Source organism: Myodes glareolus, chromosome 16, assembly GCF_982192425.1.
Source record: "Myodes glareolus chromosome 16, mMyoGla1.1, whole genome shotgun sequence".
Taxonomy (NCBI): Eukaryota; Metazoa; Chordata; class Mammalia; order Rodentia; family Cricetidae; genus Myodes; species Myodes glareolus.
This window is the reverse complement of record NC_142041.1, coordinates 800,433-817,999: the sequence shown is the minus strand read 5'-3', so window position 1 is coordinate 817,999 and position 17,567 is coordinate 800,433. Positions and strand designations below refer to the sequence as shown.

The following is a 17,567-nucleotide window of genomic DNA, read 5'->3' as shown; positions in this document are numbered from 1 at the left end:
TGTGGTTTGAATCTGAAATGTCTTCAATAGGCTCATGCTGTGAATGCTTGTTCTCCTGTTGCTTTTTGGTCCTAGCCACACAAAAGCACCCAATATGGGCATTTTATAAAAGTTTACACCCAACTGTGCCTGAGTGAAAAGAAACAGCCAGGTGAATGACTCGGACCTTAGGACCCCCCATCCCTTGTTAACCTCTACTGTTTCCATTATATGAATTCAATTGACAGTAAGTAGCAAGGAAGAATAGCTGAGACGGCTAACATAAGCCATCCTGTTGGGGTATAACTCAGGATAGAAAAAGTCAAGAGCTGTGTGTGTGTGTGTGTGTGTGTGTGTGTGTGTGTTACTGTGTATATAGTTCTATGCATTTAGGTACTTCCTGTGAATGTTCTTGAAGTCTTATAAAACACTCAGATATATTTAACATACTTTTAGATGATAAAACTGAGGCAAGATATAATATTTCTATCACAGTTCTACAAAGAGCCAACATTACAAGGTATGGAGAATTGTGAGAAGCAAACTGTTAAAAAAAAAAAACATGAAAACCATTTTATCACTACAACTGCTTAATTTCTTCAACATTCCAATGAATAAATAGTCATAAGTAATGAAGATATATAATATATATGACAAAATTACCATTATTCCCAGACTTCATTATCATTATTATAAATGATTACAAGAAGATATATGTAAATATATTATGATAATGTGTGCTCATCAAGGCAGCTTTTACAAATACACAGAAACCAAGTTAAATATATCTTACATATATTAAAGATACTTAAAGAATATAATAAAATAATCTTATTCTTAGCTAAAGGCTTATATTGATTTCAAACTGAACAGACTCTAGAATCACTTGAAGAAAATTATTTGAACGTATCTGTGAAGGATTATCTTGATTAGGCTAACTGGAGTAGGAAGAGCCACCCAAATGTGGGTGATCTAACTCACGAGGCTGTTATCCAATCCTAAATAACAATGAGGAAGCAAAATGAGCACATGTACCTTCCACTTTTGCCTCCTGACTGTGGATGTAACAGAAGGAGTTCTCTCAAGATTTCGATGCCATACCTTTCTTGAAACTATGTAATTTACCTTTGAACTATAACTTGAAATAAACCATTTCTCCCTTAAGTTGCTTTGTGAAGTATTTTATCACAGAAACAAGAAAGGTAGCTAATTCATCATAATATTCACAGTTATAAAGGAGAATTGTGTTCTTTTAAAAATGAAAAGCCACCCAGCAGTGGTGGTAAATGCGGTTAATCCCAGCATTTGGGAGGCAGAAGAAGGTAGATCTCTGAGTTCCAGGTTGGCCTGATCTACAGAGCAAGTTCCATGATAATCAGGCCTGAACAGAGAAACTCTGTATCAAAAATTAAAAATTATAAAACCTATATGAAAATTGACTAAGGTCTACTAAAGATGTTTAAAATAAATATAAATCCCTATCATGTTCCTGAATATGAAAGTTGCTCTTCATTTTTTTAACACATTTAAAAAAGAAATTATCCCACCAAGTGACAAAACACAACATAAACTAAAATTATTCTTAAATCCATATGAAGTTATTATAAAATTCAATAAAACAGAATGTTCATCAAAATGTATAACACAGTTAAAATGTAATAAATTGTATCATAAATCAATAATTATGAGTGGAAGGTCTAAAGGAATAAAGCATATTTATGAACATTTGAGGCCAATAAATTATTTGTTAATAGGTTAAACAGGTTAAATAAATAATTTGTTATTAGTGCATTTTTGAAAATGAAGATGCATAATTGAGGAATCCAGTGAATGAGATTAACATTTCAGATAAGACCTAGCGAAAAGGAAAATTAGTCAACAAGAAATAGGGAACAAGAGGACACATATCAAGTGTAATGAGACCAAATGATGTGGCAAATAATGAAGAAAAATAAGACAGAGGCTCTAGTATGAAGCAAACCAAATTCTCAAAGAAGAGGAATTTACCACAAGAAAAATGTGACAGGCTAGTGGTAAAACAACATTCACCAAAACTGAATAAAGACATCAATTCTAGACTTCAAGAATTTAAAATCCAGAGTATATATTTTTTTAGAAAGCAAAACAAGCATAAAATTATAAAAGTATCTAACAAAAGTTATTATTTTCAAAAATCCAAATCAAGTATCTGACTTTAGAGTTGATAGAAAGCCATAAAAAATGTGAAAGAAAATTACTTCCTGTTAGGAATCTGCACTCAGCATAACTTCTCTGCTGAAGAAGAGCCAAGCACCAATCATTTTATATATAAGTTTACTGCCATTTGTACTTCATCTTTTGAAAATTATGTTTATTTAATTAAACTTTGTGTTGACTGAGTATTTTGTTTTCAGGGATTTTCAGTTCTTCATGTGTTCTGAATATTAATTCTCTGCTAAAGTTTTGATAGTGACTTGGTTTTCATTCTGCAGCCTGTTTCTTCACTTGATTGTTTTCTTTCCTGGGAAGAACTTTTATTCAACCTCATTTGTTAAATATACATTTTATTCCCAAAATTATTGCCTTTCTTTTCAGAAAATCCTTCCTATGACAATATATCAAAGTCTTTATCTGTGTTTTATTTCATGCCTATGCACTTTCAGGTCTTAGGCTGAGATAATTGATCCATTTAGAACTGCTTTTTATACAGGCCAAATGGCAAAGATTGTCTTAATAAGTTTCTATTGCTATTATAATCACCATGATGAAGACAATTTATAAAAGGAGTTTATATGGAGCTTAAATTTTCAGATGGTTAGAGTTCATATCCATCGTGGTGGGAGCATGGAAACCGGCATGGAGTTGGAGCAATAATTGAGGGGTCACATCTTGAGACACAACCAGAAGCCAAAGAGTGAGACACTGGTAAATAAACAGGAGTCTTGAAACCTCAAAGTCCATGCCTAGTGTGACACCTCCTTCAACAAGACCATGCATTCATTACTTCCCAATAATTTGATCAACTGGAGACCAATAAGCCTATAAGAGGCATTCAAATCATGATGGGGGTCTAGCTTTTCTCTGCAGGTTTCTTTCTAGTTTTTTTTTTTTTTTAACACAGTTTGGTGAAGAAGCCATCATTTCTGCAATGTGCATTTGTGGCATGTTTTCAGCATTGAGTTGACTGTGATTGCATGTATTTATATTTGCATTCTTGATTCCACTCTATTGATTGATGTGTCTGTTTTTGTGCAAGTGGCATGCTTTTTTTCATTACTATGGCTCTGAAACAGTATAACTAAAATCGGTTATGGTGCTACATAACTTGAACATTCTTTACTTTTTTCTAAAAGATGTTTGTGTGCCTGTTCTAATGGGAGCTCACCAAATCCAGCTGGACTGGGACTGAATGAGCGTGCTATCAAACCGAACTCTCTGAATGTGGCTGACAATGGGAGCTGACTGGAAGCCATTGATAAAGGCACTGGGTTTTGATTCTACTGCATGTACTGGCTTTTGGGGACCCTAGTCTATTTGGATGCAAAACTGCCTAGGCATGAATGTAGTGGGGAGGGCCTTGGACTTCTCACAGGACAGGGTTCCCTGCCCTCTTTTAAGGAGGGAGGGGAAGGGAGGAGGGGGGTGGGGGAGCGGTTGGGGAATAGAAAGAGAGGAAGTGTAAATTTTTGAATGGAAAAAATTAAAAAAGAGGAAAAAATATTTTTATAGCTTTGGGACTTCTTGTTTATAGACTGTGCTCTTTGTTTTTAAGACATTTTCTGCATATACAACCCAACAGAGGTAAAAACAAAAAATAAACATTAAATAAAAAGTACACACAGTTAAAAAATCTTATGTTTATTCCTTGAAAACTGCATGCATACACAGGGTACACTCTGATTATTGTTTTTGACTTATTTTCTCCCTATCCTCTGTATTACCTGTCCTCTCCTTCATATGTTTCCACATTTATATGACATTGGGATTTTGACGAGTACTGCATTAAATCTTTAGATCACTTTTTGCATCTTCATTATATTATTTCTGACACTCAGCTGACTTGGAAGGGGCGTTTTTGTTTCCCACTGTCTTTTTCAATTCATATTCTAAAGCTTAGAACTCATACTGTAGGAGTTCTGCATTTCCTTGGTGAGGCATAATCCAAAGTAATTTTAGAAATTATTGTGAACAGAATTGTTTTCCTCATTTCTTTTCTAGTATATGTCCTATAGATTTGACTTTTCAGCCTGCCCACCCCCTTTGTTGAAGGTGTTTATTGGTTCTAAAAGTTTTTAAGTGGGGTGTATAGAGTGTTTCATATATATCATATCATCTGCAAATAGGAATCATTTGAGTTTATCCTTTTTCATTTGTATCCCTTTATTTCTTGCTCTTATAGCTCTATCTAAGATTGTATATAGTACTACGGAGAAGAAAGAGTAGACAACCTTGTCTTATTTCAGACTTATTTAAAACGTTTTTAGTTATTCTCCAATATGTTCTAAAACTGCCTATAGGTTTACCATGGATATCTTCTCTGTGTGGAAGTATGTTTTTCCTACTCCTAGTTTCTTCACAACTTTCTTCGCGAAAAGGCATTTTACTTTATCACAGTTTTTCCTGGATCTATGGATTGGGACATGTAGTTTCTGTCCTTGATTCTAGTTAATGTGATTCATCATGACTATGAATTTTTGTATGCTGAACTATCCTTACATCCCTGGAATAAAAGGCAAATAGCCAATAAACATATGAAAAAATGTTCAACATCCAGAGTCGTCGGAGAAACGGACTAAGTTCCACACTTGTCATAATGTCTCTCATTCACTAGCAACAGCAAATGCTGGTAAGAACATGAGGGAAAATGAGACCTTATACACTGCTGGCAAAGTACACCAAAACAGACAACAGGCAAATCAGTATGGGGTTTTCTCAAAAAATCCTTGCTTTACCTTTATCATATGTAATTAAAAGACTCTAAGATAACATTCCACAGAAGCACTAGAACATCCATATTTGTGGCAGCACTATTCACAATAGCCAAGTTATGAATTGTAAATACATACTGGAAACACATTAGGAACTACAAATTGTAGTCTCATCTTTTATGCAAACTAAGATTTTTAGGGCAAGTAACCCTTGAGTACATAGTCCTCAAAGAATAGATATTTAGTAGATAGAGGATAGAATGACAAATAAGGGTTGTTCTGTAAGTTAACAAAGGCAATTAAATAGTTTGACACCTCTCTGCAGATAATTCTAGAGACTGACCTCAAAATGACCATATACACCCATAGTCTACTAGAAAGAACCACATGGCAAATGATTTTGTAGATTTAATATGATTTTCTAAGTCTTTTTAAATTCATTTTGAATATAAAAATATACAAAAAATATAGTACAACAGCATGCTCATATTTTTAAATTCAGCTGTTTGTATGTAAACTAAAACAATTTGAAAAGGTAGGGCTGGCTCATAAGATAGCTTAAAATATTTGTAATAATAAGTAAATACAAAAAGAAGGCAATTAAAATATTTTGTCAGCCATGTTTTTAAGAAATTATGTTTGTGATAACTTACAGGTAATTGTTACAAATAATCTACACACATGATTTTGTGTCTCGGTGTGTTATTAAATCTATAATAAAATACATATTAAAATCTTTCAGTGAGACCATAAAATCTGATGTCATAGTATCTAATGTGTTCTTTATTTTGTATTAATACTATTAAAACATCTCTCCAAAAAAAAAAACTCTACCTTGAAACGTAAAAAAATGAGTAACTGAAACAAAAAATTAAGCTGTTCTTTAAAATATATTCTAAAATAAATTATTAATAGAGTTAAAGTGTGTTATTAGAAATGTTATAATAGAAGACCTGTTTATTTCTAAACTACTGAAGATTGTTACAAAGATGAGTTTTTAATTACTCATTCATGTGTGAAGAAGTATAATATGCAACATTTTGAACTACAGTATGAAAATACCATGGTTGACTTTGTAAACTATATAAATACATGAAAAATAACTAAGAGCTTACATTTGTCCATCTATCATAACAGAAATTTATATATTCTGTCTTGAGAGAAGAATTAACTTGAGATGGTAGCAAACCCTTTATAAGTCATTGATGAAAATTATGTACAAGTCAGCTTTGGCTCCTCTGGGTCTAACAATAATAATAGCAGGAATATGGATTTTATAGATTAGTAAACTGAATATTAAGAGGTAGAACTTTCCCAAAGTTTGCACAGTCATGCTCAGTGTAGTCTGGCGCATGACTGGATTCTTCTGATCACAGGTCAAGTTGACTAAACTGAATACATCCCAAGTGGAACTATGGTTCCTCCTGCCACAAACAGGCCAGGGACCAGTGCTGTTCTTCAGCATATCTTCATAATATCTATATGATGTCAAAGCGTTAACATTTTTGTTCTTTGTTGCCTCATCAAAAGGAACTGTCTTCCTTAAATCACATTCCTGTAGTATCTATGATCATGGATCCTGTCATAAATATAAGTATCTGTATTTACACCATTCTTTACTAACATAGCTTCAAAGGAAGATCCTATTTTCTCCTGTTTCCAAGCAAATTTACTCCAAATGAGGCATTTACACAAAACTGAGAGCTGCATAGCACTTCCCTCTGATTGGCACACAGCCTGGAGTGTCGGCCCAGACTGCAGTTTCTCATCTTATCAGCCACTTCACTGGAGGACAGTGGGAGAAGCAGGCTGCATTTGGACTTTTTCACAGCCTGATTCTAAAAGGCAAATACACTAATTTCTTTCAGGGACTGAGTCCTCTGAGTACTTCTTGAGAAGTGGCTCTGCTTCACTGCTCTGCCGAAATGTAATGATCTTCAGATGCTTCATTTCCTCGAAGGAAGCATCTTTAATTGGAGAAAGTAGTCAAGAAAGCAAGCAACGGGGCCGAATTTTCTCTAAGGGCCTCAGGCTGCTTCCACAATCATTTTTTATTCTTTGCATTTCCCATTCTTCACATCATCCCCAAACCCACATAAGTCACTTTTTTAAAGAGTCGGCAGATCGTAAATAAGTTGTTTTCTACAAAGCATTTCATAATTGCATTTTGAAAGCGGGCAATGTTACAGTCAATGCCATAGTAGATAAGCATTGGACAGAATGAGATAATTTCCCTGCATTCTCCATAAAAAAAGAGGTTTCTGTCATTTCCTGTCTAGAACATCTGGACAGCCCCCTCGAATCTCCTCACAGAAACCACATTGACAAGAATCCATGAACAGTTGACATCCCACCAACATCAAAATCTCATCGCTGCCTGTGACCTACTTCTTGACAGTCGGGTTCCTGAGTCTCTCTCCAGACCTCCTTACTTGAGCTCTTCTCAGAAAAGCAATCTTCTTGTAGGTCATTGTGTTACAGACTAGGCTGTAGACCCATTCTCTCACACCTGTTTCCTTTGCACAGAGTACATTTATCTGAAACATTAAGTTAACTACTGCCTTCTTATATCATAAAATATCTCATCCTGTCACCCATCACAGGGATTATCACCAAATGTTTCCACCAAGCTCTATCTCCTGGGACTGCATAAACTTTCTTCTAAGCCTCATCACAGAGTGCCATGGTGTACAGTACACATTATCACTTATATTTAAGAATATAAGAGCCACAAACGTAAAACATAGTATTTTCTTGAAATTCTAATACCAGAAAATTACTAAATAAAAGCTCAAAAGCTTATGCAGAATTCACTCACAAATGGATGAAAATATATTTTTCCACAATTTCTAAAGTTATTTAGAACACAATTGTTCACAGATTCTAATTGTATTTGTTTTAATTTAATACTTTACTTCTTTTGAAATGTATTTTCTTTTGAAGAGTTTCCCTTTGCAAATTATGCATAAACTCAATAAAAGTCCTCATCAGAATGTACTGTCCCTTTAAGGTTTTTCTAAGAAATAGATACATAAGCAAACAGCAAGCTGCTTCCTGCTAGTTGGCTAGACCTTGAGTCCTGCATCACAAACCGAGGCCAGGAGTACGTGGAAAATGTCAGTTGTTGCAGGGAGTTAATTATTAATGTTATCAGCCTGACTTTGACCCAACAAACAGGCATCTGGGAACTTGCCATTGTGCATATTTTGCAGGGGCGACTAGTCTATTTTGAGTCTATTTTGAAGTCTAAGCAAATCAGCTAAATGTGTGTAAAAAAAGTCTTTATAACTGAGAATATTACAATTTTCCTGCTAATCCGAACTATGAAAAAATCCAAGTATTATTTCTATTCATAAAAATTGAGCAGAAATCATCTTCCTGATCATCCATGGCTATGGCTATATATGTGCCCAGTATATATACGTACATGTGTGTGTGTGTGTGTGTGTGTGTGTGTGTGAGTGTGTGAGTGTGTGTGTGTGTGTAGAAGATAAACTCACAGACAACATATATACAAGATAAACGGACAGCTTAAATACTCATGGCTGTTTTTAGGGAAGGAATATAGTGGCATTTGAGAAAACTTACAGACAGAAGCAATCAATTTTTAGAATCTGTGTCCCCGTAAGCCTTGCTTTATTAGGTTATTAATTGTCATCTCTTGTATACTTCCATGCCCTCTTAAAATGTCAGTGTTCCTAAATGTAGCCAACACCATTAAATGAACTATATACCCACTTCTCTTGAGTTTAGATTTACGATCAGAGGCTTATGCTTAACTGTTAGAATATAGCAACAATTATGAGATAAGGCCATACAATTTTTCCTTTTTATGCAGAATAAAAGAACCACAGACTCAGGCCCATGAGATGGCTCAGCAGGTAAATGCAGCTGTTGTGCAAGTCTGACAAGCAGAGTTCCATGTACAAGTACAACCCATGTAAAGGTCGATGCAGTGAATCAACTCTACAAAGATGTCCTCTGTTCTTTACATGGCAAGTAGCCCTCCACAACAACAATAATTAATTAATTAATTTAAAATTTAAGAAAGAAACACAAACTCTTCCTTTCTGGATTTGAAAAGGTAAGCATTCATGTTAGGTGACAGAATAAGAGAAAACCACATAATGAGAATACAGGGGTGAGGGGTGGAGATACAGGGGTAGGGGCAGATGTCAAAGACTGTTGTCCCTGCTGAGAGCTAGCAAGAAAGAGAAGGAATCAGCTCTTCAATTGTAAGAAATTTAAAATCCTGCCATCAACAACATTACCATGGAGGAGAGCTTCTTGCTTTAGAAATAAACAGTTCATGGCAAGCCTTGGTTAAAACTTTGATAATGTTAAGAAATTCAAATACTATGCCTAAAGATATCAACATGAAAACGAAACACACGCAAAAAAAATACTAAAAGACACATTATTTAAACCACTGAGTTTATAATAATTTAATACACAAGAGCAACAGCAAAACAAAGCTCCTAGTATCTGGCAGGCAAAGAAAAAATGTGCATTCTCTGGAAGAGGTAAGACAGATTTCAGCACACATATTTTTCTAATGACTCATCACAGCTGTCTCAAAGAACTGCCATGAGAACTATTTAGAAATTCCATACATATGCATAGAAATATATGTATGTAACAATAATTAATAAGAAGGAGGCAATGAATTTGAGAGAGGGCTAGGAGAGGCACATGGGAAGATTCAGAGAAAGAAAAAAACTGGTAAGTGATGTGATTATAATCTCATTTGCTTTCCTGTGTGTGTTTTCCTCTTCTTTCCATTTCTCTTCTTTTAACCACTTAGCAGTTGTGTTCCAAATGCAAGACAACGTGCTCAAAGGAAAAAAAAAATGTAATAAAAGTTAAGTGTGTTTAAAAGTTCTGTGATGGAAAAGACAGTTTAAATTCTGAGGAAAGTCATTCAGAAATTAAATCTAATCAAATCACAAACATAATTTTTTTACTTAACATCAGTTCACAGCACATTTTTTTTCTTGCAATGCAAAATTAAAATGAGGATCCACAAGCTTAGCTGTATATCCATTGCATGTCATGAAGACTCAGTTCATGAAGGTTGTTGGCATCTCACGACAGTCTCCAGACTATCCACTTCTTTTGAACTCCCCTGTCATATTAAGTCATGAATAATGCACATGCATTTGCAATCAACTAACTAAAAAAAAAAAAAAGCTAGTCACAATAGACCTCAAGGACATAAACAGTACCATTAAGATACTTACAGTTTCTTTAAGATAGCTAAGAACTGCATAAACTTCAATGTAGCTCTTTCTTTGTCAGGAAGACCAGGGCCACCACGTGCTTGTCTGACATACACAGATATGTTGTGTGAGTTGTCAAGTTGGAGTTTTTTTCCCTCTGTCTTTTCATTACATTTTCTGAATGAGGAAACAATATTAATAATATTTCACAATAAATAAAAATTTTACATGGAGTTCTACTGACTGTCAACACTAGAAATAAATGACATGATAATAAATCAAACATTTGAATAGAATTCCTTCTTAGCGCTTTTTTTCAGACACTACTGTAGTTATATTTGTACTCCATTGTACCCTAAGCCTAAATTAGCATATATAAAATATTTTCATCATGTACAATTTTATTATATGTTATAACATGTAGCATTTTAAATATTATATAATTCAAGGAAGTTTTATGAATTAACAACCATATTTCCCTTTCCATACAACAGATTTATATATCAGTAGTTTTGCCACTAGGAGAGTTTTTAGTTGTTTCCCAATTACAAACTACAAATGTCTTTACCATAATTATCACAACCACATTCATAAGCTTGTGCTTTTCAGTCTTCCAATAAATGTATAAATAAATTATAATTTGTTTTTAGTTCATTTTCTCAAGATATTCTGTTAAGTCTTTGAAAATTTAAGGAACAGAAAAGTAAACCACAATATCTATCTTTAAAAAGAAAATTGGCAATAAAATAATCTAAACAACCACAAATTAAGTCCTGATGATAGATCAGGTCATTGACATGCTTGGAAAGAAATTAAAAGTTAAGTTGAAGGTATGTAGAACAATAAAAGTAAATTAACACATTAGCATCTAACATTTACTGCCTTGCTAAGTGTGTTGTTTCCTATGCTATACATTAATATATTCATTACTGCAAAACATTAGGACCAACAATTCTCTCTCATTTATAAATTAAGGAAATTTCAGGAAGTTTATCATTTCTTTAAAGAAAGAGACATAGAGATAGATACACAACAAAGGAAGAGATAAGCACAGAGAAACAAAGACATGTAAGCAGAGATGTATCAGATGCAAAGGAGACAAACTAACCCAAGGAGATCATACTAGAACTTTTTCTAGAGGAAAAGAAAAACCTTTAAAAATTCTAAAAATGGTGAAATTCTGTTCAAAAATAATTTTGGCTCTTCAGTGGTCAAAATTATAAATAGCTTCAGTTGACCATTTGTGCTTTTTTGGTAACTCTGTATCCAATTATTTATATGTTAATTTTCATTCTGTGACAGAAATGCATGAAATTACTTATGGGATTGTTATCAAATAGAATTACTTATAGAAGGAATCTATTTTATCCTCTATTGTTAACCTTGTACATTTTGGACATTGTTTCTAATTATAAAATAAAAATATATTTTAAAAAGAATATTTATAATACAACAGAAGAAAAGAAGACCAGAAAAAAACTAATTACAAGAGCCTGAGGCAGATTTTAGAAGTGGAGCATTACCAGTATGTACAGTGAAGCACAGCTACTTTATTTGTGCAAAGAACTTGTCTCCAGACATAACTACAGCCTACATTTTGTTTGCATTAATTGCCCTTGTTTCCAGTAAGATTTATTAAAAATTATATAAATTCTATGAAAATAAAATTTTTTGCACATCTTAAATTTCTTATTCTGGTGGCTTTTACGGCTTGACTTTTTTAAATTAACTTTTCTTTCTTTCTTTTTTTTTTTTTTACAAAAATAAACAAATTAACTTTATTAAGCCATGGCTTCAGTACTTACATTGATTTGCTTAAAAAAATATCAGTTTACAGAAGCTTCCCAGTTTCAGTAGATCCCATTTATTCATTGTTTCTCTTATTGTCTGTGCTGCTGGGGTCCTGCTTAGGAAGAGGCCTCCTGTGCCTAAATCTTGTAGACTACTTCCCACTTTCTCTTCTATCAGGTTCAAAGTGGACGGATTAATGTTGATGTCTTTAATCCATTTGGACTTGATTTTTGTGCATGGTGATAGATATGGATCTACTTTCATTTTTTTACAGGTTGACATCCAGTTATGCCAGCAAAATTTGTTAAAGATGCTGTCCTTCTTCCATTGTATACCTTTAGCTCCCTTGTCGAAAATTAGGTGTTCATAAGTTTGTGGGTTAATATCTGGGTCTTCTATTCGATTCCATAGGTCGACTTCTCTGTTCTTATGCCAATACCAAGCTGTTTTCAATACTGTAGCTCTATAATAGAGTTTGAAGTCAGGGATGGTAATGCCTCCAGAAGTTCTTTTATTATATAAGATTGTTTTGGCTATCCTGGGTTTTTTGTTTTGCCATATAAACTTGATTATTGTTCTCTCAAGGTCTGTGAAGAAGTTTGATGGGATTTTGATGGGGATTGCATTGAATCTATAGATTGCTTTTGGTAGAATTGCCATTTTTACTATGTTGATTCTCCCAATCCAAGAGCAGGGGAGGTCTTTCCATTTTCTGGTATCCTCCTCAATTTCTTTCTTCAAAGACTTAAAGTTTTTGTCAAATAGGTCTTTCACTTCCTTGGTTAGAGTAACCCCAAGATATTTTATGCTATTTGTGGCTATCATGAAAGGTGATGCTTCTCTGATTTCCCAAAAGGCTGCCTTCTGACTGGGAGAAGATCTTCACCAACCCCTCATCAGACAAAGGTCTGATCTCCAAAATATACAAAGAACTCAAGAAACTAGGCACTAAAACTCTAATTAACCCAATTAAAAAATGGGGTACTGAACTTAACAGAGAATTCACAACAGATGAACTTCGAATGGCCAGAAGACACTTAAGGTCATGCTCAACCTCCTTAGCGATCAGGGAAATGCAAATCAAAACAACTTTGAGATACCATCTTACACCTGTCAGAATAGCTAAAGTCAAAAACACCAATGATATCCTATGCTGGAGAGGATGTGGGGTGAGGGGAACACTCATCCATTGTTGGTGGGAATGCAAACTCGTGCAGCCACTGTGGAAATCAGTGTGGCGGTTTCTCAGGAAACTGGGAGTCAACCTCCCTCAGGACCCAGCAATTCCACTCTTGGGAATATACCCTAAAGATTCCCGATCATACTACAAAAGCATTTGTTCTACTATGTTCATAGCAGCACTATTTGTAATAGCCAGAACCTGGAAACAGCCTAGGTGCCCCTCAATAGAAGAATGGTTAAAAAAGGTGTGGAACATATACACATTAGAGTTTTACTCAGCGGTAAAAAACAATGACATCTTGAATTTTGCATGCAAATGGATGGAAATAGAAAACGCTTTACTGAGTGAGGTAAGCCAGTCCCAAAAAGAGGAACACGGTATGTATTCACTCATAAGTGGATTCTAACCATAATTAAAGGTCTTTGAGCCTATTATTCGTGATCCTAGAGAAGCTAAATAAGAAGATGAACCTGATGAAGATTATTTAGCTATCCACCAGGAGGTAGGAAATAGACAAGAGTCCCAGGTAACCTCGGGTGCATGGGGGGGAGGGAGGGTCGATGGAAGGGGAGAAGGTTAGAGAGAAGGGAGTAGGGGAAGAAAGGGGAAAGCTTGGTGGCCTGGGATGGGGGGGGAGGGAGGAAGGATGAATAAGGGATCAGGGAAGATTATATTTCAACTAAGGGACCCATTTTAGGGTTTACAGGAGACTTGAGTATATATGGGATCCCAGGTCCAAGGAGAGATCCCCCAGATTGCTCTCTGTACAGAGTGGGTGCCTGAATCGGCCGTGGCCCATGTCCATACTGATGTATATTTTGCTTATCACCATAGATCCTGCATCTGACGAAGGATGGCGATACAGTCGGAAACCCACATTGCAGCACGGGACTGAGCCCCCCGAGGTCCAAATGAGGAGCAGAAGGAGGAAGAACATGAAAAACGAAGTCAGTACTGCGAGGGATGCCATCACCCACTGATACAAGGGAACGGATCTGATGAGAGTTTACCAAGGCCAGTTGGACTGGGACTGAAAGAGGATGTGATCTAACCAGACTCTCCGAATTTGGCCGGATTCTCTGACTGTGGCTGACCCGAAGTCTTTCTGAAAAGCCATTGACTATGACACTGGGACCTGTTTCCTCTACATATAATGGATTTTGGGGATCCAGTCTGTTTGGACACTCACCTTCCTGGACCTGGAGGGAGGGGGAAGGAACTGGAACTTCCCACAGGGCAGGAAACCCTGACCGCCCTGGGGGACGAAGAGGGAGGAGGAGGGGGAGTAGGGGGAGTGGGAGGGTGTTGGGAGGGGGGGTGGAAATGGAAACTTTTATAATTTAATAAAATTTACTAAAAAAAAGTAAAAAAAAAAAAATATCAGTTTAGAATATCATTGCAAGTGAACACGCACAATAAATAGAAAACGGGGTGTGTGCAGTGCTGGGGGACTGGCGACTGCTGCCTACCGTGGCAGACCAGATGCTGACGGGCCATCAGCATTCTCAAAGTGCAGGCGAGCACCAAGGGGAGGTTTCGAATGTCTGGGAAGTAGCTTGGCGCTCTGGACCACTCACCAAAAACATAAAAAACAAAACGAAAAGCGACTCCATGTCTCTGGGAAGCAGCTTCCCAACAACACTGAATTATCCACTGCTATTCGCAGAACAACTTAAACTACCCAAAGCGCTAAGACTTCATTAGCGGTTCTTTAAATCAAAGCTTTAACATTAAATATATGATCACTCAAATATCCTAAGCCGTATAGCCGGCCCCAAAACAATAAGTTACAAATCCTCTGAACCTAATAACTTAAACATGATGTGGTTAATGTAACACATTCTACCTCAGCTAACCTTTCATGTAAGGGGTTGTTTCACTGCCCTCAAGTGAGGGATGTGGTATCCTAGCAACAGTGATGGCACCATTAATACAAAGGCAGAACCTGCAAATGTACACATTACTTTGAGTTGCACTTGATTGAAGAAATAATTCTATGTACAGGTGGGTCCGTATTCAATGTACAAATTTTCAGTGGAACAGGCTTAAGATCCAGGCAGGTTTAACAGATGCTTTCTGACTTCGGAACAGACAGTAAAGGGACTTCCTAAACTGAACAAACGAGTCAAAGGAGGTGGTGCCGGTTCGTATTTCATTTTAGGTATGGTGGATTTCATGAAGCATCAGCTCCCGAGGTATACTTGTTTCTGAACCGTACAATTTACACGCTCTTCTTTCAAAAGCGGCTACCATTTGTTTCACAACTTCATCAAAGAACAATGTAGCAAGCTGGGAATGCAGAAGTGAGCGGAATTCAAAAGAAATTGAAAAATCCAAGGTACAAGTTCTCGGATAGCCAGGAAGACCTGGGCTAAAACGCCAAATCGTCTCCAAATGATTGAAAAGTTTCCCATCGGTACAAGATGCCTTTACTAAGTGTGGTTTGACCAAGGTTACGACTGATGTGTATCGCTCCAAAACAGGTGGAAACCCAATTTCTAATTGAGTTTTACAATACCCAGCTCTCCTAGATAGTATGTCTGATTTTTTACACCAAGGGACGAAATGCTTATAATCTTCCATTCCTGCTACCACATCATACATTTCTTGCATTGAGTATCCGATAATCCTTCTCTCTGAATACTCTTTCCGTTTATTTACTAGTGGCACAGTCATCTTGAAGAATGTTCTTGCGTGGATCTCTTTAGGCCGAGCTGAGGCATGCGGTGGAAGCGTTCTGTTCATCAGTATACCACAGGAAGCCAAGTGTCTGACATTGCGCGCAGGTCCCCGCGCCGGGGCTTCCGCCACGGTGGTCGACTTCGGACGGCACCCCGACGCCACCCTGGCCAGAGCCCTCTGACCGGTCCGAGCTGCCATGATCGTCTGGCTGAAGCCGGTAGGCGACGCCTAAATTAACTTTTCAACAGTGTTTTCATGAGATTAATGGCTATAGTTTAAACATTTTGCTACTGTAGGAGATTTCAATGTACATTATCTACTCAAAAAGTTTGTTTTCCTTTATTTTTGCATTTTTGCAAAATATTTGCAAATTGGGGTTTTGTTTCCAGATTTGTTTCTCATTACAGGTCCTTCAGTAGAACAAATCCAGTCGCTTTCCTCCCTTGCCCCCATCTCCAGTGGATTTCACAGATCTCCCTCTCTTAATATCTCTTCCCCTACTCATTGACTTGTTGAGACCCCAACTCCAGCAGACACTTCCTGGGGACCTAGAGGTCGCTCTGGCCAGGAAAGCGTGTAAGCTAACTCTATCACCTAAAATTACAATCTTTCAAGCCAGAGATTCCTAGATGCCAGTATAAAAACAACACAATAGCAGACAGGACAAAATGTTTACTATATCCCAGTAACCTGAGCACATGCAGGCCATAATTATTGCAACATAGCTGAACCACAAGAGAAAAAAAACATTCAAATAGTTTTATGAATATTTCAGTGAAGCTGAAAGAGGGACTAAGTAAACCCTTAAAGAAATCAATGAAAACACAAATAAAAAGTGCAAGGAAATAAATAAAATGGTGCAAGACCTTTAAGGAAAAACAGAACAAATAAAGACAACCCAAACTGAGAGAAATCTAGAAATGAAAAATACAAGAACCTCAGAGGCAAGCTTTAGTAAAAGAATTCAAGTGATGGAAGAAAAATCTGCAGGCATTGAAGACACAATAGATAAAATAAATATTTCAGTCAAATTATAGAAGAAATTTTCCCTAACCTAAAGAAGGAAATTCATATCACAGTACAAAAAGCATACAGAATATTAAATGGATTGAATGAAGAAAAGTCCTCTTGTAATCAAAACGCTAAATGTACAAAGCAAAAAAAAAAAAATTAAAGGATGCAAGGGGAAAAGACCAAGAAGCAGATAAAGGCAGACTTATAAGAATTACATCTGAAATCTCAATGAAGACTCTAAAGACCTAAGGGTCTAAACAAATGTGTTAAAGACTCTCAGAGACCATAGAAGACATCCCTGACTACAATATCAAGCAAAATTTTCAATCACAATAGATGGAAAAATTAAAACAGTCCATGATAAAATCAAATTAAGCAAATATCTACTGCAAATCCAGTGTTATAGATTATAAAAGACACTTTAAAGGAAAAAACAACCTACACACAAACACACACATAAACACACATACCACCACAACCACCACTACTTCAACCACCAATGCTACCATAACTACCACCACACAACAACAAAAACAAAGCAACACACACAAAACTAAACAGGAATCAACCATCACTGCTCATTAAAAATTCTCAATTATCAGTGGTCTCAATTCTCTAATAAAAATATACAGATGAACATGGTGAATGTGAAAACAGGATTCATCCTTTTGCTTCATCCAAAGAAACATTTTAGCCCTGAAACCAGATCCAAAGAAACATACCCTGGCCCTGAGTGCAGAGTTAAAGAAAAACACTTTGTGTCTGAAACCAAAGTCAATGAAAGAAACACAC

At 36.1% G+C, this 17,567-nt stretch overlaps 1 protein-coding gene and 1 pseudogene across 1 annotated transcript in view; both read right to left on the bottom strand.

Moving 5' to 3' along the window:
• Positions 1–17,567, bottom strand: part of Cnbd1 (cyclic nucleotide binding domain containing 1) — a 293,203-nt gene that overhangs the window by 233,391 nt on the left and 42,245 nt on the right. The window contains exon 4 of the mRNA XM_048420690.3: positions 10,127–10,282. Within this exon, the coding sequence (XP_048276647.3) occupies positions 10,127–10,282 (156 nt within the window). The remainder of the gene's footprint in view (positions 1–10,126; positions 10,283–17,567) is intronic.
• LOC148119515 (coenzyme Q-binding protein COQ10 homolog B, mitochondrial pseudogene) lies at positions 15,215–15,973 on the bottom strand (annotated as a pseudogene).